We start from the raw sequence: 27,685 nt of genomic DNA on the forward strand, positions 1-27,685 counted from the left end.
TACAAACATACACACAGAGATGTACACACACTCACAGAGAACTTATAACACATTACACACAAGCTTTTCAAAGCCAGTACTAATTCAGCACAAGCGTGCACAAACACTCTTATGGCTTAATAAAGTGTGCCCATTTCTCGTTTAGTCATATAAGTGCTTTATTAGTACATATTTTAAACAGTCTCAGGAGACTGCAGCTCTGAGTCTACACATCCCATAACCCGATATATAAAACTCTCCCTAATTATACACAATTATACACGAAAAGGAACACACACACACACAAAGAAACTCACAAATGCTTCTTGGCTGTGACCTAGAGGGGAAGCAACGGTGGGAAAACAAACATGATGGAGGAGGAGGAGACAGGGAAAGGCGATCTAACCACTGAAGTGAAAAGCAGGGTCTTCCCTTTTCTCACCTGTAGTGATTTTCAACAAAAACTTGCAAGTCATTTATCAGGCCTGTGTGCCTTGTAACTGACCAAAGGGTAAATCTATATAGACAATATTTCATACAATCACATAGATGACATTTTGTATCAGGTTGATCACAGTAAATAACCCTGCAGTGTGATTAAGTTATTTCATTTGCATGGAAATTCTTCTTTGTCTGACGATGACCTTGAGTCAGTGCAGTGTAACAAAAACAAGTCACCAAATGTGGTGAACCCTGTTTAGCAGAAGATGTAATGAACTAATGAACAACATGGCAACAGTAGTTCCCCCCATGCCTCTTGGACTTTTATTGTTAATATATTACATCTCTCATCTCTTTAACTGATTGGTCTACAATTCAAGAGAGGCTCCAGGCAAGCACACACGCACACACACGCACACGCACACACACACACACACACACACACACAGTAGACTGATTGGTGAATCATTAAGGTGAAAAGTGAATGGAATAGACCCAAGATTAAACTGCAACACAAATACACGTACATCATACACACACACACACACACACAGAGACACACACACAGAGACAAATACCTACAGAGAAGGAAATTGATTTCTTTAGAACATAGGGAGATCAAAAGACTTGTTATAATTGGTTTGTAAATGTGGCTGAGCTCACCCACCCACTCTCTCGAACACATACAGCGGTATACAGACACCCTTGCACTGGCAAACATGCATTCATCTGCAATAAACTTGTCCATATTATCATAGGAAGCAAATGTGTTACAGGAAGGTTCTGTTGCATGTGTAGGTGTGTTATTCAGCGGTGCCCAGTGGATGGCATCACAAAATGCCTCCTCTGGATAGGTGGCTTGGGGATCTCTCAAAAAAAGATAAATGAGGTCGCCTTACTACAACAGACCACAGAAACACAGCGACAGAGACTGAAACACCAAAGAGGGAAGGGTGTAAAGGCTGGAGAATTGGGATATGAAAATGATCTTCCCATTATGAGGATTAATAATCATATATGCTCCTGGCCCTTTTCTCTTCTTTTCTCTCCCGAATCAAATTAATCACCAAGGCTCCCCCTAGCCCAGCCTTTCCATCCACTCACTTTTCTTTTTTCACCCACCTCCTCCTCTCTCCATCTCTCACTCTCATTCTTTCACTAATTGGGCTATCTGAGGTGCCGACTTCAAAAGGCACCTGCTATCAAACACAAAGTGAGTCTAAAAGAGTGAGAAAAGGACAGTTCAGGTTATATATGCCCTTATAAGATGAACAGTGTACAAATTCTTGCATTGTCACTATCCTCCTGCACTTTCCAAAACAACTTTGCATTAAAGCAAGCTCTGTTTGGATTCTGTTCACCTGTTATTATTACTATGATTACAATTATTATGATTAAAAGAAAGAGAGAAGAAAACAAATACTACAAAGTAGAAAACATACATAAGCACTTTAAAGTGAGGGATTAAGAACCAGTAGCTTAAGGGGGAATGTGGGGATAAGCTTGCCACCTGAAACGGTATACACTACACTAACTGCTTTACAGCCACACATACTTGCTCATGTCAACAACTAGGATGTTTATAACTGCAAATAGTCATATCAGGTCTCTGATTGTAATCCCTTACATCCACAAAGTACAATGATGGGAAAATATAATAGTCTTTTTTTGCAGAGGAATCCAGTATAAAAGCACAGTTCCTCCACTACAAATACTGCAGTAGAATCTGACTGGTTACATACTATTAAATTCCTGTGATGGAGATTAAAACTGAATTTTTTCATCACACAAGCTGTAAAAAAGTACAGTGAAACAGCTTGCCATTATCTCAGATCCGATCAGTTCAACCACATACAAAAGCTTAGTTACAAGACATAACTGAGATCATCACATGTTTTCTTTTCAAAAGGTAGTGTTTAGGTCAAACAAAGACACTCACTTAACCTCATTATGATTTATCAATAGCACACAAATTGATAACCTGGACCACAGAGGTAAAGCTAGTAGGCATCCTGCAATAAAAAAAAGAATATTTCTCATTTCCCATGTTAACGGCTTAGTTTGGTATTTCCATCCTGGTGAATAAGATGATCAGCAGCACAGTACTACTAACTCTGACCTTGGCTGCAATAGTTGTTTGCAAGGCAAGTTAAGCAGTTCGAGAGGAGATAGGTGAAAGGTATTGAGGTAAAGAAGACTAGACTAGAATAAATCAAGTAAGGTGGAGCTTTTCTCTAATTGCGATCTGTTCTTGTTATTGTCTTGCCTGATCTTTGAACCACTGTTGAAAACATGTAGCAAAGTAGGCTCAATGTTGCAATACAATTTAATCAGGCAGAAGGCAAAGGTATGAGTGTGTGTTAAACTAAAATGAGCTAAATGAGATCAAATGAATTGCTACATTTAAAAAGAAACACGAAATCAACCTAACACCACTGAATTTAGAAAACATTTAAGAAATGCTTTATAATAAATTTGCTGTAGATGATAAAAGTTTCATTACATTGACAAACAAACGACAGATAGTTGATGCTTAGCATCTGAAAACAGCTTCAGTGGCTTTTGGGGATGTAGGATGAGGTCTACTCTTGATAGGGCAAAATCCATCTTAACATGACTTAGTATCACTTCAACTAATACAAGTAATTCAATTATAATTTGATTGGATTGTGGGCTGCATTAGTTAAGTAACATTCTGACATGCTCAGTTGCTGGACAGAGTCAGGAGCATGAACGATAACTGGCCGGAGCTTCACTTCTGATATAAAGACATAGAGGGTGAAAATAGAAATAACATAGATAAAGAGCAAAAGATAAAATATAAGTACACTGCTTGTATGTGTGTGTGCCAAAGTGTGGGATTGTGTCCACGAGAGCCATGTGAAGCCAGAAGGCGTGTCTCCCACCATCAGCTCACTGCTCTTCTATGGAGCCTCCGAGGTCAGCACCTCTGAACCTGCCTTGAGCACACTACCCCCCCTCTGTTTTCTGTGTGGGTGTGTGTGTGTGTGTGCAACCCCAGTTGCGCTGCTGGGCAGCTGATGGAGAGGAGAAGGAAGGGTCAGGGAGGGTCAGCGGTGGCTCGGTGTGGTGTCGGTCTGCTTTTGCTGGGTAACAAGGAATGGGAGGCACAAGAGTGGGGGGGGTGGGGGGGTAGGATGAGGATGAAGAAGAGTGAAGCTGGGCTCCCAGAGGTGAGGGATAAGGAGAATGATAGGGAGGTCAGGAGGAATGCATTAGGCCTTGAGCTGTGTATTTAAGCAAGAGAAGGACGGATGAGGGGTGAAGGGTCAATCTGCAGAACCAGAGCTGGTAGCTTATTGAGCATGTGCACATATACAGCCACAGACACACATACAGTATACACACTATAGTCACAGTTTGGGTCAGACTACACATGAGCACTCACAAGCACACACACAAAACATAAGATGCCAACACAAAAGGTCAGGTATTTACATGCTCCTGGTGGGAAGAATCTTCCAAACTCATATAATGTCTTTTCACTGCTACGAAGATGATTCTCAGATCTACCTCCCCCTCAATTCCCAAAATCAGGACGATGTAACTCGATTTCAAAACTGTCTCCAAGATATTGAAGACTGGTTGACTAATAAATTCCTTCATTTAAATAAGGATAAGACACACCTCCTACCCAGCTTCTGCCAAAGTAGAACCATCTCCAGAATTAGGCATTTCTAATCACCCTCTGATCTAGAAAGTCATTCATGCACTAATGTCATCCAGGCTTGACCATTGTAACTCCCTCTACTTGGGCATCCCTTAGGCTACTATCTCAATTCAAAATGCTGCTGGCCAGTTATTAACAAGGTCCAAGAAAGGAGATCACTCCTATCCCTGTCTGTCTTTGTGAACCACTTTGGTACAAAATCTGTTTACTTTTTAAAGTGCTATATAATGAAAATAAAGGTGAACTTCAATGAAATCCCAATTCTGTTTCAAATAATGTTTTATTCCCAACTACCAGACTTCAACACATTCAAAACACACACAGGAAATCAACAACACATACAGAGTAATAAACACCTGGCGTCTCCTTTTCTCTCTCTCCCTCTCTCTCACACAGTACATCCACATGGGCAGACATACAGACAGGTGTGGGCCTAGGAAAAGGCCACGGTGTCTTTATAGTCAGCGCTCAGAAAAGGTTATTAGACATCAACTGGAACAGGCGGCTGTCTCAGCCAATAAAAAGGGGAGGCGTGGGTGCACAGGCCAAGGGGGTGGGGGGGTCAAATTAAGGAGTGACAGGCGGACGTTAGGACTTGCCATACAGGTGAATGCAGATGGGACAGCTGCCAACATTGACATTTACTGACATCAACAGCTAGCATCAGCCATGTGTGCATACACACTTCTGTTTATGTATATGACATGAGCAAGAGTCTGTGTGTGTATGTGTACTGAGACTGAATCTGAAGGTCAGATGGAATTATATACACACCCACACACACTGTCTGTCTGTGAGTTCCTGGTGTCCTGGTTATGATATGAATATGGAGGAGTTAGAGCAGAAGGCTCAGTGACACTGGGACAAGGTGATAGGAGTGGGCAGGTGTGCGTGTGTGAGCGTACGCCCGTGTGTCAGCGCTTTGTGCCAGGACAGCAGGTGGCTAGTCAAAGGACATCAGTGACCTTCTCCTTATCCCTCCCTCTATCCTCCTCGCTTTGTCCATCTCTCCCTTTGTCCCCAAGTCCCAATTCATCTCACCTGGATGTGAGCACTCAGTCTTTGGACAACAAGTCATGGGCACATTGAGAAGATGAACACACATACAAACACGGGTGTGGGTGGTTTATTCATGAACTCGTGTGAGTTGCTGTTTTGACACAGCGTTACTGAATAATGTAAATGTGCAGCGTGTCCTCCAAGCAGAGAACGAGAAGGGTGAAAAAGGCTGAAGAAGATGTGTGAAAAAACAACTAAATGGAAGTGTGTGCGTGATATTCTTACCTTTAGTGGCTGATGGAAGCAGAACAGGAGGATTGAAATAGATATGGAGTTGGGGAAAGAGGGGAGGGACGTGGGAGAGGTGAGAAGTAGAGAAAGACATTGCTTATTACTGTGAAACACAACATGATAACCACAGTAGTAAAAAACACACAAGACACACACTCACTCTTTGTCTGCGAGGAGAAGGTCAAGGTGAGTTTGGCAAAGAGCTCATTGTTTTCAAATTGCTCCTCTTTCGCCTTGGTCCAGAAACTGTTCTCAGAGAGGTCTTCAGGTCCGATCTAAGAGAGTAATGCCAGTATGTACAGAGAGAGAAAGAAGGAGAAAATGAGAAAGAAAGAGATGTATTGAATCTGTTAGCTAACCACATCATCAAATTGACTCAATCTTCCAAAAATGGTCATCTGTGCACCTGGCAAACAATGAGATGAGCAGATAAAGAAGTTGACAGAACAAAAGAAACAAGAGGACTGTAGAAGGAAGAGGCAGCAGTGTGGTAGTAGAGGGAGGGGACAAGGATGGAGGAAGGAAGGAAGACACAAAGAGAAAAGGGAGAGGAGGAAACAAGTAGTCATTTTCTCTCATCTTCGCACACTGTCTCTACCACAAGGCATACTGAGCTTCAGAGATTCACGCATAGAAATGCTAAGAAATACAGGGGTTTCCACTTTCTTTCCTCCCCTCTTCTTTCTGTCTTCTCCCTTACGTGGGTGCTCTCTCTGTATCCCTCTTTGTCTTGGTGTTGCACTCTCTCTCTATTCTAGTCACAAGACACAATTAACTTTGTATGTTTTTCCTGCACTTTCTGAGTGTTCTCATCAAGGGAAAAGACAAAGAGAGTGAAATCAAGAGAGCGAGAGAGAAAGCAGTGGTAGTAAATTTACAGATATCAGGCCTTTCATTATGGACAAAGCCTCAGGGATGGGGATGTAGGACAGAAAAGACAGAGTAGGGAGAGGAAATGTGATATTGGGATGAGCTGAAAGAGCAAGCAAGAAAGCAAGAGAGCACGCAAAGAGGAGGATGAGTCCAAGCCAGAAAAAAAAGTTAATTTAAATTACAAAAGAATACTGTCCTTTCTAGCAGCAATTTAATTATCTTTCAGTGGTGCAGTTAAAAGAAGAAGGCTTATTAAAAAGCAATTTCTGTGACATCCTCGTCAAACACTCTCACCAGCTAGAGAGACAGAGAGAAAGAGAGAGGGAGAGAGAGAGGGGAGAGAGAGAGAAGCTAAATGCTGATGAAGTCTGCTGAAGCCATTAAACAGTAGCTTTAGGCTAAAGAAAGACAGAGGGCCGTTTTGATGTTTTAACCATCACAGATGAGAGGGAGGAGAAGAACATGAAGCACACAGTCATGAGATACACGTATGCATGAAAGTCACTTTAGGTCAGAATCTCACTGTTAAAGCTCCATCTCACACTGTTGCACACACAAAGCACACCCTGGGCTATTTCAAATTGTAAATTGTAGAACTTGGCATGCAAAATTTAAATCATGTTTGAATTATTTACAATAAAATCCCTACCTGATTTTACATGGGCATAATGTTCAGAATATAATGAGGAGCTGAAATACAGTATGAACTGTCTCATTTTCAACACTGGTGTGATTTTTGGCATTCAACAATTTATCTTTGGAAAAAAATTTATTAGCTAGTTAGGAAAAGTCTGGAGATGCTATGGGCTAATTCAACCAAACATCTGTACCCAGCACATAAGCAAAATGTAGAATCTACATAGGCATAAGATTTTTTCTTTTTCCACAATATTTTTACATCACCTGTAGACAGCTGACAATTTTGCAGTAACTCTTTGAATATTAACATATTGAACCATCCATCTCAGAACTGACCTTGCTCCAGTTGGCTCTCTTCAACTGGACCTCAGGCTTGTAATCCTTCTTAGGTTTGAGCCCATAAGGCAGTGGAGGTGGTGCAGGCGCCCCCCAGCCTCCCATGCCAAATGGTGGAGGTGGAGGCATACCTGGGCCTGGCGGTGGAGGAGGGATACCAGGTAACCCAGGTGGCGGCGGTGGTGGTGGAGGTCCCATCCCAGGTAAGGGAGGAGGAGGTGGTGGTCCTGGCATGCCAGGAAGAGGTGGGGGTGGTGGAGGTCCTGGCATACCTGGTAAAGGAGGTGGTGGAGGAGGAGGAGGAATACAGGCCTGACCCGGTAGAGGAGGAGGAGGTGGGGGCTGGGGAAAAGGTATGGCTGCATAGCCTGGTAGGGGTGGAGGTGGAGGTGGAGGGGGTACACCTACATTTTGGCCAGGGAGAGGAGGGGCAGGTGGTGGAGGGGGTAAACCAGGTGTTGGCACAGGAACAGTAACTGTGACAACTTTAGTCTTGGCCTCTTCCAGGTCCTTAGATAGCTTTTCAATCTGCAGGGAAGTAAGGACACGGTACATTATCATTAATATTGATTACCATCTACCACTGGACATACCATTGTATATATTCAAACCATATACAGTATAGTAATTTATCATATAGCATGTCTTGACTGTTATTTGTTGTTTATTGTTTTAATTGACATTTTGTATAGATTTGGCAATTTCCACCATTTCCTATGAATAACCATGCCAACAGAGTGATTAGGTTTGAGAGAAAAAAGAACAAAAGAGGGGGAAAGAGTAACACAGAGAGGGATTAAAGCCTGGGCAGGATTGAGTTTGGGGAGAGAATGGAGAACAAGGCGCAGAGAGAAAAACATAGCAGGGGGGAATTAAATCCACAGAGGAATTCAAAAGAAAAAGTTTTTAAGAGGAGGACAAAATTTTATATTAAAAGTGAGGGTGAATAATTTTTTTTTATTTCAACACTGAAATACTGATTAAAGTATTTATATCAGCGAGGCGACAATTCTTGAGAAAACTGTGCAAGTCATTAAAGTTAGACAGCTAATATTGGGCTGTGAGAGAAGGACTTGATTGGGAACCTTCTATATGTGATTTAAAGAGTACATGTATAGAGAAGTTTATTTACAGTATGTGTTCTTAGGTGTGTAAAGTGTAAACATTGTTGATGTGTGAAAGAGTGTCTGTATGCAGAGCAACAAATTGTGCCGTTTCCTTGGACTTTGAAAAGAAGACAGTAACAGACATAAAGGGCCTCCGAGGCAGGCTTTCTTATTGAGGCAGCAGATGAAGAGTTGGGCACGGCATCACACAGAGGAACAGTGAGAGATCTCTACATGTGAAGAAATCTTCGATGGGCAGTGCCTCAAACACAGAAAGTGAGCCATCTTAGTATGAGAAGCTTGTTTGAGGCCTGGCTCGTGATGCTGTTGATGCTTTGGACAACTGTGTGTGCATTTGTGTGTGTGTGTGTGTGTGTGTGTTTGAGCTTTTGCGTGTTGAGAAGATGACTCTGCTGGCATTAGCCACTTTGGATGAAGCTCATTTTGGAAGCTGTATAGTTCTCTTACTGACAGACAAACACACACACACAGACATAGAGACACACAGACACACACACACAGAAACATCTTCATGTGGTTATGAGCATACATGCACAGAGGCAGACGGTTCTGGGTCACTTGGTATGTTTGTGAGTTGGGGTGTCACTGTGAGGCAGAGTCCAGCTGGTGTGGCAGCAGGACACTGACAGCTAAACAATCCTCATCTTTGCCTCCCTAGTGTATGTATACACACACACACACACACACACATGCACAGGAAACCCTGCATGTGTATCTGGGCCTTAAAAAATTCTGTTTGTCCTTAGAAAATTATGTTTGTCCTATCTCCATCCTTTTCCTTTCTTCTTCCTTTAAGTCACTCTTTATACTCCCATTCCCCCACTTTCCATGTTTTTATTGGGTTTCTTAATCTCTAAAGGATTTGGCTTCTTCTCACAATATGCTTTTAGATTTTCGTCTTCTTTTCATGCCATGCTAGAAGTTGGCTAAATCATTTAAGGCCAGGGGGCTTCTGTGTTTGTGTGGGTGTGCATAGATGTTGGACAACTTTTGGTACTTAGTCTTCTGCGATATCGTATTTCTTTAGGCCTTGAAATATTTTACCTCTTACAGTTTTAGCAGAAGTTTGTGTTTTGTGTGTATGTATTTCCCGGACAATAAAAAATAAAAAAGATTGATTCAGTCATTTGACTCCGTTTATATTCATTCTGTACTAATGTTGTGGTTCTTTTATGTTTACAATGGCATGAAGTAATGATCGGAATACAGCCCGAGCTAGTCAACATGCCACAAAGATTCTGGAGGTATGATACTGGGTTCAACTCACTTTCAATTCAGTGCATTTGGGTATTTACTTTAACCCTTTAAAATACACAGTTCCATCCACGGGACACTTTGACCTTGGTAGTGCTACTTTAGGTGTGTTTTGGTCCATAAAGGACAACCTTAACATTGTTTAAAGGCTCTAAGTCTCCTGATTCCATCTGTGTAAAGCATTTTAGGTTTGTTGTAAAGTTGTCACATTAAGCTTATTGATTCAATACTTATTTATATATACTTACTTATATTACAACAATGCAAATACCTCTATTTAGATTTTGAATTATTTGAATTAAAAAGGCACTGAGGTGCTCATAGACAGGTAGGTGTATGTGTATGTGTATGTGTCTGTGTCTGTGTCTGTGTCTGTGTCTGTGTGTGTCTGTGTGTGTGTGTGTGTGTCTGTATTTGTGTCTACCTGCTGATTCAGAGAGCTTAGCTGTTGTTGTAGTCCCTGGTTCTCCTTTTCTCGCTCCTGCTTAGAAGAGGCCAGCTGTTCTTTCTCTTGGCTCAGATCCCGTAGCTTCTGCTCATAGTCACCCTCCAGTTTCTTCAGCTCCACCTGCAACTCGTGGCGTGCTGTCAACTCTGTATCCAGCTATTAAACATGTAAAGGGTCATAGAGAGGGACAGTCTCAAACACACTATCATAAAAAAAGTTCTAGGAACAGTTTTTGATGACTTTACAATTCATGCATAGCATTCAGTTTTAGGGAGCATTAGTTTGAGGGCAGTAAACAATGTTTTTTTGTTTTCAGATTTCACTCAGGTTCTAAAACAATATCCCATTAGTAACCTGACTGCACAGATACTGTGCCACTGTTATGAAAGTGGTGTCCCTGGTATGTTTGTGGAATGAATATTCAGCTAATTGTGTGCAACTTTTATTACTTATGCAGTACAACCAGTGACCACTGCATCAACCTGGCAAACAAATCTCTTCCCCTTTACTTGGACAACCTCTGGAGAGGCAGCACAGACTGAGTGGACAAATAAAACATAATAAAGTGGTTTGCATTTAGTAGTATCATACGGATACCTGAGGAAAAAAACATGTTTTTTTGGAGTAACTGAAAAATCCAATTTAAAAATATAAATTCAATACTGAACAATAATAATAATGATAATTATAATAATAATAACAATTTTTTTTATAATGACTATGTAGGAGAATTGCTTAAAACCCTCCAGGGCCATTCTCCAGGTAACATGACAGATTGTAAGATAGGAGTATACTCATGAATGCATATCAATAGTTTACTGTCAATGTTATCATAACCCGGAGAGGAATCTTTTAGTTTGAACCTCATTCAGTAACTGGTAAAAAAAAATCTAAGTTTTCATTCATTGGAGAATTCATAAACTGAAGTTTCTGGGTGGAATTGTGCAGAACAGAGTTGGACCAACTACTGAGAAAAAGCTATTAATATTGTTGGCAATTAATTGTGGATCAGTGATAAGACCCCAATCAGCCTTTAATTCATTAGGTAACTGCTTGTGTTTATTCTTTTTGTTGAGGATACAATTAATTGTTCTCCAAAACAGGGTCATGTCATTTTTGTGTTTAGATAATTCAACATTGCAGTAGTGTTTTTTTAGCTCCTCTGTTAATGTGGTTTATTGATTTCAGTCACTTTTAAATTGGGCAAGATTAAATGTAGTGGGACTGAGGAGATATTTTTTTGTACGATCTATGTTTAGTATTCAAGGATTTCAGGATGGTTGAAGCTATCCACAGTTTTGTCAGTTTATGATGAGGTTTGGGAGACATCAATCTAATAGAGAAGCACAGATCATAGGACTGGGAAATACATTCTGAAAACAAAGCAAAAGCCTTTTTGGATCTATGAACTGTAGGATATCTGTCCATGGATACCACTGAACTTTGCTATATTTACTTTAGTAAAGGTTCTCTTATATTTAAGATGCAGTGTAAATGTAGGCTTATAACATTCCTTGAATGCTATTAGAAAGATCTGATAGTGATCAGTAATATCCCTACATAGAACACCTGATTTCAGATTGTTACCCAACAAATTTGATATTGTCTATCAGGGTGGCAGAAGTCTCTGTCACTCTGGTGGTTGGTACTGTAATCATAGGATGAATATAATGAGAGCACATTGTGTTAATAAAGTCCTTAATTAAATTATCATTCTTATAGTTTACAATATTTATAGTCAGATCACCTATTAAATATATCATTATTATGTCCTGTGTGTCTTTATAGACCTGGCTAGGGATGAGATATCAGGACACAGTATCAGTTTTTTGTGAGGCTGCAAACATTGATATGAATAAGGGAAAAGTCACTTTTTAATTTCCGGAGGTCAACAGATGATTTAAATTCATTCTCTCTGTAGTAATCAGATATTATGAAAGAAACTTGTTTCAGTTGAGCAAAACAGTTTGTGTCAGGGTCATTATTATATAAAATATTGCATGTTATGGAATCCTGAGATTCACTTTCTGATTGTTGAAAAGTATTGGAAAAATGGTCAATCAAAGGTTCATTTGCCTGATCATATAGGTCAGTATTTCCCCATAATAAGCCAGAGTCTGATATAGGGAGGTTTTAGTAAAAAGTGTCAGATTTCTTGAGTGGAGATGATGTCATGGTAATTTAGAAGGGAGAAAAAAAATTGTTATACAGTTGTGACCTTCCTGATCGTGCTGGCAAAAATTCACCGTGTGGTTTTAGTCATCTGCTGAAGCTTTCGTGGTTTAACCACCAGTCTAAAAACAAGTCTTCAAAGGCCATTTAATTTTATAAAAAAGTAATTTAAAAGGGTGATTAGGGAGAACTAAAACATTTCGTAAAACATTAAGTAAATACAGTCCTGACACCACCAAAACACTAGGGTTCTCCAGTGAGATATGGGAACAGTATGCTTGCATGCAGAAGCTTTTAGCCTTCCTCTTGAAGCTGCAGAAGTTCCCATATCTCGAAGACCTGTAGAAGCCATTTCCTGCAGTCTAGTGCTTTCAGTTTCATTGTATAATTTACACTGCAAATTAGTGTCAATTATTGAGTTAGGATGCTTCAGTGCACTTGTATGAGCTCACTTCTCACTTCCATTTTAAAAGACTTCACATCCATGAAGAAAAAAGAGCTAAAGAGACATTTTACACCCAGTTTTAATTTCCAAACTTTCATAAATTTTCAAGGATTTTTCTTCTAGGACACTTGACAAACAGGATAAGAGTATTTAAACAGATGAATACATGAATACACAGACACACATGACTGTTTAATTTGCAGACAGCAGATCCGTTACTCTCGCTGTCAGCGTCCTGACAGCCTCATCCTTAATTCCTGCCAAAGAGACTGCCTGCAATTACCCCATCATGCACAACTGGCACTATGGTGTGTGCGTGGTCAACGAAAATGAATCCAAGTGTGTTCATGTAATGTGTATTTGTGTGGATGTACGTGTGTACATGTGTTCAGTGGCTATGAGCCTGTGTTAGAGTGGGTGCGCCAGAATGAAGGCTAGTTTCACCTCCCTCTTTGCAATTATCCTGTCACTCGGACAGAATCATCAGGGTAGCAGCACACTGCACTCAAGGCATTTACCCCGATTGCTAGCCTGTAAGAATATTTGTCTGCTGGTTGGCTGTCAGATAGACATGTGTATGCTCATTCTCTTACTCACCCTCTGTTCCCCCCTTTTTCTCATTTGTCATCTCATGTCAGCCAGACACTGGTCACATTAAATTTCAGTACGATCCCAAATGTGTCTGTGTGTGTCAGAGGGAAATGTTAGCTTTTTTTTTCTATGTATGATTTTCTGTTGTGTCTTTATGATTGTAATAGCTTGTGTGCTTTTGGGTTGACAAGTAAATATGTCTGTGTGTGTATAGCATGCTATTGTTGTGTATGAGTGTGTACGGGAGTGCTTTTGTGATTCTAAATGTGAATAAATTGGTGTGTATTTCACCTTCTTCCCCAGCTCAGTGGCCTTGGCCTCACTGGTTTCCACCTTGGTCTGGTCCACCATGTTGTCTGTGGGCAAAGAAATGACAGAAGGAAAAGACAGAGAGAGAAAAAAGGTAGATAAGATAAGGGCTTCAGATAACGCACCTACACACATCTAACCGTAAAGTCATCTGCATCCACATGCTGTGTGTACACATACAGTCACAGACACACAGAGTAAGCATTCTATTATCTTCCTGTTTTTTTTAATAATAAATAAAGTTGCATCTCATTACAATAGGATGCTGTCTGTTGCATGCTTCTTCTACACATCATTACCTTTAAAGCCTCCTATAAACCTCTGTCTATGTGTATGTGTGAGAAAGGTTTTCTTTTACATTTTCCTGTATGTGAAAACTATCTCACACCACTTTTTAAAATTCTTATATTTACCCATTCTTTTTGGAAAGACTGTGAAAAAAATAAAAGAAAGACCATATAACAGTCTGAGAGTAATCCATTATCACAGAATCAGCTTGGCAGAGGACAGGGTTAGAAGGACACAGACTAACCAACGGGGTACTTTTACAGAATAATTGCAGGGTCTACAGGTGGTTCAGTGCCAAAGGGCTTAGCGAGCATGTGCAGTAAAAGAGCTAATTAACATGAAGATGAATGCCACAAAGTCACTGGATCAAAGACAGCTAATCATGATGCCCAGGAGGGGGATCAAGCAGATAGATCGCTGAGATAGAAGAGCTGTGAAAAGCTAAAATAGAAAAAGAAATTACATAAACTCATAGAAAACAGATTCATACAGATTGTGAGATAAAGTGCGAGTCTTCAGCTGTGATGAAAATATGGCTAGTGGAAAAAGTAGTTGAAACTATGCAAGACTCTGTATATCTAGATAAGCTTGTAAGCAAGGCAGAGCAAAGTAAGAAATCTATTTTGCGAAAGAGAAGGTTTTACCACATAGTAGAACCTCACAATAATATGCCAACCCGCACACAATTTCAAAGTGTGCATTTGTGTTCGAGTTCACATGGTTATTGGATGTGTAATGGGGGGGGTTACTTCTGTCATGGTGGCTGGGCTAAATGGGACAAACTTCGAATAGAGAGCACTAAGGGAGACAGAATGTGGGGAAAAAAACTGTGCTGAATTTCAGAGTTCAAAGAAAAACACTAAATAATGCATGCAGGGCAGAATTGGGCTGCTTTCCACCGATAATAACTCTGGCAGTCTTAAAGGAGGCCAGCCAGCCTGTGTGTGTGTCAGGACGCATTTAGAAGCAGTGCAATTAGAGCCTCCTGCGGTGAGCAACGGAGACCTGCCATAAAGGAGTATTGAACTCTTGAGACATGGCCTGCACCTCCAACCCTGCTCTGGTTTAGCTCACAATTGTCAGCAGGTGGTTCACAAAATCTATATGCAGATACACCAGTGCGCACCACTTCTCACCAGAATGCTTATATTTTGGTGAAAATGTAGCACTTTAGGTTTGTATTCAATAGAGAGTGACAGGGGATGACATAGATCAATGGCCATCGTAATACATTCTTGATCCACAGAGAAAAGTCTGTGTCACCGCTGTAGCTTGTAGGGATTTTGTGTCTTCCTCACAGGAAGTAAACCATAGGAGGTGCTTTAAAGACACATGTACCTGGGTATGATTGACTTTTATTATATTAATACATTCACCACCAGTGCCTAAGAGTTACCATCTAACCAATCTAAAGTTGTGTGTCAGGGATCAAATATTGGAAAAGAAATTTCACCTACTATATTGTGAAATCAGATTCTGGGATTGCTCAGACTGACACAGCTTTTATCTTCTTGATAAAATTCATTTAACACCACCAACTTATGACTGTAAAACCTGTAGCACAATTTAGCCCACACTAACGCACACTCCCTCTCTGGCTCCACCTTGTGGTGCTTCTGGGCCACTGTACATTTGACCACCATGTAGATAGCCAATGTGATATGCATTCTGGCCAAATTCACTTAAACTAAATCACATAGGGCAAGTATATTGCCATTGAAGTAACATGGTGATTAAAGTGGGGTAGTGAAATACCTTGAAAGTTTCAACCTGCACAGTACTGTGCAGCAATGTTTGATTTTTCCAGGCCCATGTGTATTATGTGCATGTATATAGCTCTAAATGTTAAGGGTGTTGGGTGATGGGCAAGGCAGCACCATGTACAACAAGCAAGAAGAAGAGAAAGACTTGATCATGTGTGTATGGTCTGGTCAAACAACTCACCTATCAAGCCTTCAATGTTGAGGCTAAGGTTACGGCACTTGAAGTCAGGGTCTGCTCCATTCCTGTGCAGCACAATCTGAGCGATACACTCGTCTATCAATTTGTAGTACTGAGGCCTGGGAGAAGGAGTGGCAGATTTACAGAGAGATGGATTAGGAGACAGAGAGAAAGAAATGGAGAGAGACAGGGGGAAGATAAGACAAGAGGGATGGAAGGAGGGTAACAATGGAGAAGGAGAGTTTATATGTGGTGCTGGGAAAAAAAGAGATAACTCAACATAATCTCACATAATCTCAACATACTTTGCATGTTGTGTCCACAAAGGCAAATACAGTATATGTATATATTTTATAATACCAATGTATTTTACATTAACAATGAATCTGGCATATTATGTGAATAGAAGGTGGGACTGACAAAGAGCAAGTGGGTTCATTTGTTCAGATACATTTGTGAACACGCATGCTTTGTCACTCTGTCTGCAACTGAGATTGGCTGTCTGTGTGAGCATGACAGTTTGAGTTTCTTGTCACAAAGATTGATTGTGTGCAACTGTGTTCGTGAGGGTGTGTTGGTGTATGTCCAGCGCTCCGTCTGATCAAGCTAGCTTCAGACAGACACTCAATTTTGGAGGTGTCTTATTCCCTGACCCCATTAGATGCTGCCAGAGTCACAAACTCAACACCTTATTTATTCTGTCTCTCTCCCCTCCCTCCTCTGTCTCTCTTAGTCACCCAGCCTTTGTCTAACACTTATTCCAATCATTCACTATGTTTCAAGTTTTTTTTTTTTTCCTAAAGCTTAGATTTATTCATGGAGCGAGAGAGACATCTAGTGTCATTCTGGAAAACTGAGGAAAAAAACTTAATACTTGTATTTGACTATATCCAGAATCCTGACACTCTTTATAAAAACAGATTAAATCCCCAACAAATTAAATCTAAAAATTAGATATATTAGGAAAACGGTTGTTGGTAGGCATGAGGCTATATACATTTTGACGAATACTAAACTGAATACATAGATGTCAATGGGTTTTTCTCCTTCTATTAAGCCCTTAAAAGTTTGTGGACACGCATCGTATGACTATAAATATGGCCAAATATATGAGTGCATTTGAGTAAATTCCCTGGACTCCATCTCAAGTCGAGATTGAAATAGAGCAAGACCGAGAATGAAAAAAGAGCAAAGCAGCAGGTACTCTTTCATTCATTCCCACACAAATGCTAACCCTTTCATTTCCTGTATGTACTTCCCTCATTCTCTCAACATCTACCTAGCAATTTACCTCAACTCTCAATTTCTTCCTCATTATTGTCTCACCCTCCACCTCCCTTCTCTTTTCATCTCTGTAATTACCAAGCTGTATTTTCTGCCACTCTACAGCTCTCCCTCCCACCCTCTCTTCCTGTCTCTCTGTGGAGTCCATTACAGACAACCTCTATTGTGTTTCATTGGATCACCTGGATGGAGAAAACAGGAAGGAAAGAAAGGGTGGATGAAATAGAAGAGGGAGTAAAAAGACTTCAACTAGGACCAGATGTTTGTACCAGCCTTCCTTTTTCAATGCTCACAATTTATTCTCCAAACTGTGCTAAAAATACACAACAATTTCCTGCCTGTCTGATACAATCAAGACAACACTGGACAACACAACTAATTCATCTCAAATATGTGCATGCCTACACATGTTTTTGTGCGTTTTGCCCTTTTCAGTGACATTTCATTAAGGGAACCATTCTTGTGAAAGTGAACATACTATATGTGTGTAAATGTGCACACACTATCTGCTCCCATCTTGTCATTCAATCATTCTCTCTTCCTCTCTCCTCAGTTTCCACAGCTAAACCCCTGAGGGCTTTGGAAGACACAGGGAGAGACATTAGCATATTTCTGGTGATAAGAGGTCATGGTGCTCATCTCATCTCAATGGACTTTTTTGCATGCATTAATTTCAGAGCTTAGCGTCGGTGCACTAAAAAACAAACAGCAAATGAAGGGAAGGGCTAAGAGGAGGGAGAGCTGAATGAAGAGTAGGCAACTGAAAAAAAAATTGATTTTGGCATTTTTTATGACTGCATGTACTGCAAGTACTATGTAGGAAATGGCAGCTTTGCATTGTGCTTCATGCATCTTTTCTCTGTCCACTTCAGAATACTGTGATTGTTATTTGTGTGCTCTGCGTTATGTCTTCCTGTATGTTGTTTACAGTGAAGTATGAAGTGATCTGATGATGTAACAGACATGAATTTTTCTTTTTATTTAGCTGAAATACAGCCACTCATTGAGAAAATTGTAACAATTAACCTTATTCTAGTTTTTATTACCCATAAAAGACAACTGCATCACAGTAATGGGACAGCAGTGACAAGTAAATCCCAGATGATACAGTTTCTAGTCTCTTATCACAATGTGTGTGTGTGTGTGTGTGTGTGTGTTACCTGGCGTAATAATCACTGCGGATCAGCAACAGGTGCTGCATCAAGGACAGGAAGTGGCTTTCAGCTTTGGAGTCCTTAACAGTGTTGACCAGAATCTCAAACACTTCCCTCACATCATTGAAGCAAATAAGTTAAGGCTCAATTAGCACAATAATATGAAGACGTTCAGACAAATATTAAAAACACCATACAAAACATGTTCAACATTCACTATAGCACAAACCGTGACAACTTTGGATAGTCTTGCACCAACATTCACTGCATACAGTATATTACATATATAAGGCTTGGAACAACACAAGTGAACACTGTTGTTTGTGAACTGCAGAATTTCAGTGATATACAAGTCAGACAGACACTGAACTTGTTCATCTGATAATCTATGCTGTAAAGCCACAGCCACAGTGTGATGTAATGTATCCCTAACCAGCCTTATCAGACAGGTATGTTTTTGTTTTCAGGGGTCTGAAGACTTTTAAATGCACTGCATGTGCAGCCAGTCAGACAAGCAGACTGTGTTTACACAGGATTGGGTAAACCTGGGAGACACCTTGTGTTGAAAATTGTAACTGCATGTCAAAAGCAGCAGAAGGCATTACAGCAGCTGGTGAAATTAGTTTTTAATCCATTTTTGAAATGTACACTTTTACAGTATGCTTGATTCTTTTTACTGAAAACCTGGCATGTATTCACAAAAACATCAAAGTGTAGAAGCAGGAACCATCAAGTTTATATGCGACAATAGAAATCAACTCTTAAATAAGCAGTTCCTATTGTTCTTGTGTACCTAACTCGACTGACTCTTATGTGTATTTATAATAATATAATGCTAATTGGCTCAGATGAATTTTAAATGTAAAAAAGCCTACAGAAGGTTACACTGGCTCCCTTGAGCCAGCAAACTTAGCTTATTGAATATGGAAATATTCATTTAACCTCTGTCTTAGAAGAAAGTGGTCAGGCTGATTATAAAGGGGAAGAAAGGAGCAACCTTTTGTGTAAATAACGGACTTATTTTTATAATACATATGATTCTATATACGAACAATTTATTATAAAATTATGAAAAACCAATCAAATTAAGGTTTTCCTCTCGCTCATGAAGCTAGCAAAGTAATGTAAAGTAAAACTATGAACATACTGATACTTTTCATTTTCAAAGTCAAAAAGTAGACCTTGAATTTCTGCAGAGGGACATTTTTTCCAGTGGAAGGATATTCCATCTCAATGCGGATGTCATCAAGACGTGCTTTGAGGTCCTCAGAGTCATCCTCAGCCTGCTCATCAAACACGTTAAGTTGCACCCTCAGCTCTTCATTTTCTATCGTCCGCACCTCCTGCAGAGAGAGGGATAGGATGCAGGCAGAGGGATGAAAAGGCAAGAGGGAGAATAAGAAGAGTGTGACAATCAAACATTGAGTTTGAACAGTTGAGAGAAAGTTTTTACAGCATATGAGTGTTCGTCAGCCAGTCGGCAAGACAGAGGCATCAAGAGGGAGACAGACATGAAGAGTAAGGCTGTACAAATGTGTGTTATTGGAGAGTCATTCTGAGAGAAAGATCAAAAGAGTGGGTTTTCTGTACCGTCAGCAGGTCTCTGAGTCCCAGTCTTAGCAGTTCAGAGCGAATATGGATCCTGAAGTCCAACTCCTCTCCTTGGCTGATCAAGGCATTGATTAGCTGCATGCAGCCACCCTGCCAAAAACACATCATACTAGAATTACCACTTTGCCACTTTGTATACCTCCACCAACTAGTAAAAGTTTCAGTTTATATGTCTGTCAAGATTCATATATGTCAGCAGAGCTCAAGTAGTGCTGTTTGTCAAACAAAAACACACAGGGGGATTTATAATCATTCAAGTATGTGTGTGAATCTGTAAACGGGATATACCTTAAGAGCAATGTTGTGGTTGTTCATGCCAGCAAGGAGAGGCTGAAATCTCTCAATGTCCCGTCTCTCAGCCTCCTCTGTAATGGCCTCCAAGACACGTTCATGGCTGTAAAAAATAGATAGTTGTGTATAATAAATTGTTGTAGCTAAATTTAAAAAATACAAAAGTAGAACATTTGCCATGAAAAAATAATCATAAAGTACATTCTGTTGCTTTATTTGACAGCTAGTCAATGGCGCACTTCAAGACTGTAACTACGTGTAACAAGACTTGTGTTCCAAACTTTAACTGTGGGGAAGAGTTGGAGATGTTCAGCTTATTATATGGCATCATGTCAACCTTGCACTCATGCTTACAGGTTCTCAGAATGTTGCAAAATGGAGATGGCAGACAGCAGCTTGACAGCATCCACCATCATATGAGGCACTGCAGGGTTGATGGCTCTGACCAGCAGAGGAATTCCCTCATCTGACTCCAGCATGGATTTTAGACCATACTAAAGGGGAGAGAAAGGAAGGAGGTAGGGTTTAGGGTTTCTTTTCTGCAGGCAAGAGGAAGGCAGAGCTTTCATGGTTCAAGTTATAGTGTTGACATCAGAAGAATGGGTCTCTTGGTCGAGATAGAACTTACTCTGACTAAAACAACTTTGTCAATGACATGCATATATTTATTTTTACATTATTGGTGTAACAATCTGACAAGAGCTCATACTTTTAATGATTACCAACTATAGTAAGTGTTTTTACTATAGGTTGTTATTATGGACAAGGATTAAACTAAGCCTGACAAATTTTCTTTTTAGACGATAGGTATTAATACATCCAAAATCTAATACTGACCTATATTTTAAAGTTTACAAATAATTGACTAATCTTCATTAATAAAAGTAAGACTACCTTCTTATCAATCTGATTTAAACCATTATTGAACAATATTTGTGTTCTATCAATTAACCTGATGTGCTGTTTCAAAATTCAGTTTGTCTGTACCTTTAAGTTTTTAGTTGTTATTACACTGATCTTAGCTTATCAGAACTATGTTGCTTTAAGATATAAAAAGTAGTGTAGCATTTTGTCTCTCTTAGGCACCGAATGATTATTAATTACTGATATATAATCATTAAATATAATAGATTTTGAATAGATTTATACTGGTTACCTAGAGTTAGACACATCAGTGCACAAAATACTCTGAGGATTCTCATAGCTTATCAGTGTCTGCATTCACTGTAATGAGCAGGCGAAAGTTATGCCCTCTAGTGGAAGAATTGCTACACTACAACAAGGACATTAAATGGGCTAATGACGCTTCTATTACAAGTTCTACCGAAGAAAGGATGAAGTATTATGATGTAAGCAAAGAAAGCAAAGAAAGTGTATTACCTTGTTGTTCATAAAGGCTTTTAGACATCGAATGATCTCGTGTTGGCATTTCACTCCGATCATTCTAGTTGAAAGGAGAGCAGACACACAGACAGATATTGCAAACACATTGCTAGAAAGTACAATATTTAGATCCTGTGATTTAAGTGTCTTACGGGTACTCGTCTTTCTCATCCTGTAGTTTCCTAAGGAGATTCAGCAGCAAGGCCAGGCCCTCATCTCCAAAGTTCTGCACCCAACTGGAAATGACAAGACCACATGATAAGTACACCGTTTATTTAATTTTCACGTTTCATCACACACCTTTTTCCCTTTGGCATTTCCCATTCCCGTGGGATATATTTTGTTTAATTTAATTTGGCTATTTTCTGTTTTAAAATCTGGATATGCTCTTGTACATGCTAAATGAGAAATGTATAATATAACAAATTAATGGCAACAGTGACCCCAATGCTTCAGGGGTATATACTGTATAGTATTATTGTGACGTATTTCCATAAATAAATTTCATTATGCTTCACATTTGCTGATTGATTTGTTAGATTCTGTGAGGTTTCACTCATTGCTGTACTAACTTTCTAAACTTTCTGGACTAACAGGCCTGTGTTGTTAATTATGTTTGAGTTTTTAAATCACAGTGGATTAATTGCACGTCTTAACACTGATAAATTAAGACTCTGTAATGCCAAAGTCAAAAACTATACAAACTTATGTGAATTAAGTAAAAATATATATATAACAGAAAATAATGTTTCATGTAAATAGTTCACCTGTGTGAGCGAATGTTTTTCATTGTCTTTGCCCCCTTCATCAAAGTATTGACTAAAGGCTTCTTTACTAGCAATTGAAACCTTAGTGAATGGGTCTGTATCAGCTCTGTATGTCTAAACACTGCAATTTTTATGATTTTTCTTTGCCAAAGGCGCAACATCTATAAAGTTGCATGGTGATCATGAAAGATGACCAGCAATTTTTAAGTCCTGCACTAAGTCTAAAGTGAATTGTGGTCTGAACTGACTTGGCCAGGAGATTGACAGTTATTCAAAAGCAATTCCTGCACTTAATTGGCTTAGTGCTCTCTTTTATATGCACTGTGTGTATCTGTATGTAAGTATATGTGTTTTACCTGACAGGGTTGTTATTGAGTGAGACTCGAAGGGATTCCAGACAGCCCAGAAGCTGTGTGTCTCTGCTGTCTGACTTTAACTCCTGGATGTACACCAAGGCTGATTTGGAGCTCTCCTTCTGGTTTTGGCCCTAATGAACAAAAATAAACACACAGCAGGCACACAAAACACAAAATCACTTTGTTTTCTGCATTTATAGTTCTCTTCTTGCAGGTTTTAATTGGTTTTATTTCCACAAGAAAGCACAACGGGAAGGCACAGAGGGCAACAGTCAAGCTCAATTGGAAATGTTGAGTTGCAGAATTAAATGGCACTGTGTGTAGGAATTTTCTCTTAATTAGCTTATTTCACAGTTAAACGAACTGTACTAGCAGCCATTAGTGCTTGGTTGTGTAGGTCCCTTGAGCTACTTGCTTTTGGCATATTTAATTATATTTCACCTGCTGCTTTTGAAAGATTATTTAGCCAACTACAGTACAAGAGGGGAAGCTGGTCCTACCAATGATGTTATAATGTTTCGTTGATTCTACATTTCACCAATGAATACATTTTTCTAATGTATATAATATATCCAGTCTGAATAAGGCAATACTCCAATCTTCTGCATTACATTATTCTGATCACTTTTTTTTTTTTTATTTAGCCTTAAAAATACTCCTGTCTGGCTTAATTGCATAGTTTTTTAAGTGAATATGACAAAACAGGCCCATGTGTAGCACTGTCTACTTTGCATAGGACTACATGGCATGTAAAGGTCCACGTGTGATGCAACTTGTGTTGATTTTCCAACTGGAAAAAACAATTTGTATGCAGCTGTCTGCAAATTCCCTTCAGCACACTGTATTGGCACTACTTATTTTGGTACTGACAGCTTTAGATGTGTGGAGGTACTGAGAGACCATCTCTCGCTTGATCATAATGTCCTTCGCTCTTAGAGGCTGCTGCTTCTCCTCATTCAGGTTCATATCCACCTGGAGAAAGACAAGAGGAGAGAGAAAGGAAGAAAAAGAAAGAAGTAGGATGGAGGGATAAACAAAGTATTGTGAGACAAGGATATAAAGTAATTAATAAACAGAAAATATCCTAAAATGGAGTGTACAATACATTTGAAGAATTACAATAAGGTGTGTCAACCAGTCTTTCCTAAATTGGACACAAGGTAGATAAAGCCACTGCAAGATAATAACAGATGCCTTGTTTAAATGTTTGAGCAGAGGTGATTTAAGTGTGCTAAGATACTGAGCAGAATTATTAGATGATACTACATTACTTTGAGACTTCGCTTGACGCAAGAGATTTATTCTTTGTGCTGTAAGGTAGTCCTTCACAAAACATTCTACTATTTGGAGCAAACATACGTAAAGAATAAACTATCGCAATGGTTTTTCATTTACATTACACTATCCTTTCAACAATAATCTAATGGTTTTGGGGCAATTCTACAGAGGCATTATCCAGTAATTGATTATGTATTTGTGTGTGAAATTTACAAAGCACAAGTTTCCATGGCTGTGCAGGTGAGATAATGAACAGGTGATTCCTTGAAAGCTGAATTCCCCACATCCACCCACACACACGCCCACACACACCCACACACGCCCACCCACACCCACCCACACCCACACACTTTTATGGCCTCTCTCACCAGCATCTGTTCGAAGAGCTCCAGGACGTATTCATCAGAATGATCATGCAGCATGGCACTCTGAGGATTGAGCTCATAGCTGGCAGCTGAAGAGTGACGCTGACCTGGCATATGGCCGGGCTTCTCCTTGTCCTTTTTCATCCTCATGCTGGTGAAACGCTCCAACTAGATTAGCAAACAACATGACACAGGTTAGAGGAAAGAGGTCAGAGTGAAAAACTGCAAAGTGTAATCCATCACTGTTGGGCCACAAAAATGAGGTAGCAATCCCTCATCAACTCACATTTTGAAAATAGGCCTACCGTCTTAATACCAATGTTTAATAGTTATTTCTCCTTTAGTTTTGGGATGTTGTATTTTATACAACAGTAGAAACCTTTCAACAATGTGAGATGATGATTAGAGAGGGGATTAGAGACATCAAAGGTTTTTGCAAACAAACATTACCACACAAAGTTAACAAGCAGTTGACACTGATGGGGAATTTCCTCCCCTCTGGTTTTAATGACTTTGTGTGGTACATTACCGACACTTGCTCTGACTATCATTTATTGCAAAATGAAAAACACTGAAGAACATCAACTTTTGGGTGCACGTATAGTTGGCAAATACTGACATAATGACTATCCATGATGATTAATGAAAATAATCTGTCAACACCCTCCTGTTGCAGGCACATGAAGGTATCACTGCTCTATGTGCCAAGTATTTCATGCTGTCAGTGTGCATCTTGAAAGCATGCACATCCAATGTGAGTACAGCACACGACAAAACACAGATACTTAATAACACATGGTGGTTGTGGTGGATTAGGTATGAGACAGACGGTGACATGACATTAAATGGATAATAGTGAGTTCGTTTATCAAAAGGCACAGTGACAGATGGTTGAGTCAAGCACACAGGTGATGGTGGTAAGCCGTAACAAACCTACCTCATCAGGAATCAGCCGTTTGAGTTTCTGTAGAGGATGAACGAATGAAAGGGAGAAATATGCCACGGAAGGGAAAGAAAAATCAAACAGACGATAGGGAAAAGCAGTGACAAGAAGGGAGTCAGATGGAGGGGGGAAAAAAAGAAAGAATCAATTAGACAGAAATCATTTACGACAGGAACCAGATCCAGGAAACTGTCAGTTTCATGACATGTTTCATGAGTAATTCACAGTAGGACAGAGAGAAACCCTGCAAGTAAAAGACTGTGATAACTCAATCCATTTATTCATACACATTTCTAGAGGACGATTACATCTAAATTGGAGTAAAGACAGTTGAGTTAATTAGGACATTTGGAAGGTAATTGCAGGTGACTTGCAGTGAACAGTCATCAACAGTCAAAGGTGGGTCAGAGGGGTATAGATAAAGTTGTACAGGGGAAAAAGTGCCACCATTGTATCTTAAATAATAAAAAAAAACACACACATTAGCATGTCTTAGCCACTAGATGTCAGGCTACACCCAATAATGTTCCTGCACGAAGCCCAGTCCAATCAGCAGTACCAATTTTAGACCAGATAAACATGCCCTGAGAAGGTTTGTGTAGAGCACATAACACAAAAATATCTACTAGAATAAACAGATTAAGCAAGTATTAAGAAAAACCCAAAATGAAAATTGTTGTTTTAAAGAAATTAGAAAGAAGTTAAAGGAGGATGACATACACATTTCCTTCTTGATAGCAAATTTGCCTTGTATTCAAATTTAAAGGCAAGCTGTTTTCCATGTATTTTGACAGAGGAATCCAAAAGGCATAATGAAGCTACAAGCGGTAAACTATGTCAACAACCTACAAGACAGATCAGTCTGGACAAAACACCCCTTGGTCTGACATCAAATAGTATGCAACCCCGAGGGGGGTGGTTTGAGCTGCAATGGTCTGACAGTCAAGTGGTCACAAGGTCAAACATAGAGCAGGGTATTCATCAAGTCCTCTTATTTAAGGACGCACACAAACAGACTGAATACAGTGCTATTCACAGGTGTTTCCCCTTCTCCTGTTGTTAGCTAGTCTTTATAGTTCAGCTTGTTATCAAAGTCTTTTGATTTTAAAATATTAGTAAATTCCAGAACTTTAAAATTGAGGTACAGGGAATAAGAAGGGATAGCATGCACAGAAATCAACTGTGGTGTAAAACAACAGTTAGAGAAAATGCTTTCCATTTCCTTTAAATTTTTTTAAAGTGAAAACACGTGAAAAAGTCATAACAGGTTTTGCCAGTTCCTCATCTCATCTATCAGCTCCTCTGCTATGTACAGCTGCAAAGATAAACTGGAAGACTACAGTACATTGCGATTCGAGTTTATCAGTGGCCTTCGAATACAATTTAGGCGAAGAGATCGAAATGGTCATGTCTGGGTAAATTAAGAATCAGAGATGGAAACCATAAACGGGTTTACAAATTTGATAAATAAAGACATTTTATTACCATCCTCATAAAAAAAGGTATTAATGATATACTGTGAAAGCAGGGTTGCCAAAGAGTTCATTTATGATATTAGGTGCTTCTACAATTCTCAGGAGGCACTATGTAGACGAGTTGTCTTCTAAATGTACAATACTACCCACAGCATCAAACCTAGTCTTGTCAAGTAAAAGTGCTCACTTTTTGGAGGCCTTTTTTAGCCATAATGGCAGGTACTGAGAATAGTCTTTCCTGAAGAAAAATTCCTTCAACCTGAAGGCTCATATTACTCATATAAGTGGCCTGTTATTTTTGGTTTAATTTCTCTTTGACCTCTAGATGTCTCTCAGCTCTTAAAATTAGTCTTAAGTGATTTAGTATTCATGTGTTTTGAAATACTGAAGAGCAAAATAACAGCGGGACAAATACAATGCATTGTGATACATTTGTTTTGTCTCTTCTTGACTGCATTGGTGTGAAATCACACGTCTTGCCTACAAGGCCAGGCTATGATGTCCCTTTAGGAAACCCTCCGTCAGGAAAGATGCTTCAACAGTTATAAAACATCTTCACCCATGCCCTAAAAAGTTCTGAAGAGAGCACATACTATAACATCAACAAGTCTTTCATCAACATAATTAGGGGGCACATTAGAATCATAAAGAATCACATCAAGAAAAATGCCAAGCAGTAACTTGGACATCTTTCCAATGTTACTATTAATTTTGACAGGACACTGTAAAAACTTGGGGTTGCACTTCAAAATGTATCAGCTAATGCTTAACAACTCAAAAGGATTTAAAAGCAAAGGTATATTATTTTATGAGACATTGCCACACACAGCAATGCCTCTACAATACTGCAGAAGATTGAAGAGGGACAAACAAGTATCAAACACGTAGTATTACCAGCAGATACTCAATGTTGTGGTATCAAAAATGAAAAAGTGGTTATGAAGCTTTCACTCA

General features: G+C 39.5%; 1 protein-coding gene across 1 annotated transcript in view; it reads right to left on the bottom strand.

The window, feature by feature from the left end:
* Positions 1-5,237: 5,237 nt before the first annotated feature.
* LOC111232553 (protein diaphanous homolog 1-like) overlaps positions 5,238-27,685 on the bottom strand; it is a 41,209-nt gene continuing 18,761 nt past the window's right edge. The window contains exons 2-18 of the mRNA XM_022760128.1: positions 25,251-25,277; positions 24,317-24,481; positions 23,541-23,642; positions 22,671-22,801; positions 21,700-21,783; positions 21,545-21,608; positions 20,519-20,658; positions 20,162-20,267; positions 19,853-19,963; positions 19,487-19,605; positions 18,269-18,385; positions 15,828-15,943; positions 13,578-13,642; positions 10,055-10,234; positions 7,250-7,777; positions 5,562-5,676; positions 5,238-5,404 (exon numbers count right to left, since the gene is read on the bottom strand). Coding sequence (XP_022615849.1) covers positions 5,238-5,404; positions 5,562-5,676; positions 7,250-7,777; positions 10,055-10,234; positions 13,578-13,642; positions 15,828-15,943; positions 18,269-18,385; positions 19,487-19,605; positions 19,853-19,963; positions 20,162-20,267; positions 20,519-20,658; positions 21,545-21,608; positions 21,700-21,783; positions 22,671-22,801; positions 23,541-23,642; positions 24,317-24,481; positions 25,251-25,277 — 2,337 coding nt within the window. The remainder of the gene's footprint in view (positions 5,405-5,561; positions 5,677-7,249; positions 7,778-10,054; positions 10,235-13,577; positions 13,643-15,827; positions 15,944-18,268; positions 18,386-19,486; positions 19,606-19,852; positions 19,964-20,161; positions 20,268-20,518; positions 20,659-21,544; positions 21,609-21,699; positions 21,784-22,670; positions 22,802-23,540; positions 23,643-24,316; positions 24,482-25,250; positions 25,278-27,685) is intronic.

This window comes from Seriola dumerili, unplaced genomic scaffold (genome assembly GCF_002260705.1).
Source record: "Seriola dumerili isolate Sdu_G_001 unplaced genomic scaffold, Sdu_1.0 BDQW01000331.1, whole genome shotgun sequence".
Lineage (NCBI taxonomy): Eukaryota > Metazoa > Chordata > Actinopteri > Carangiformes > Carangidae > Seriola > Seriola dumerili.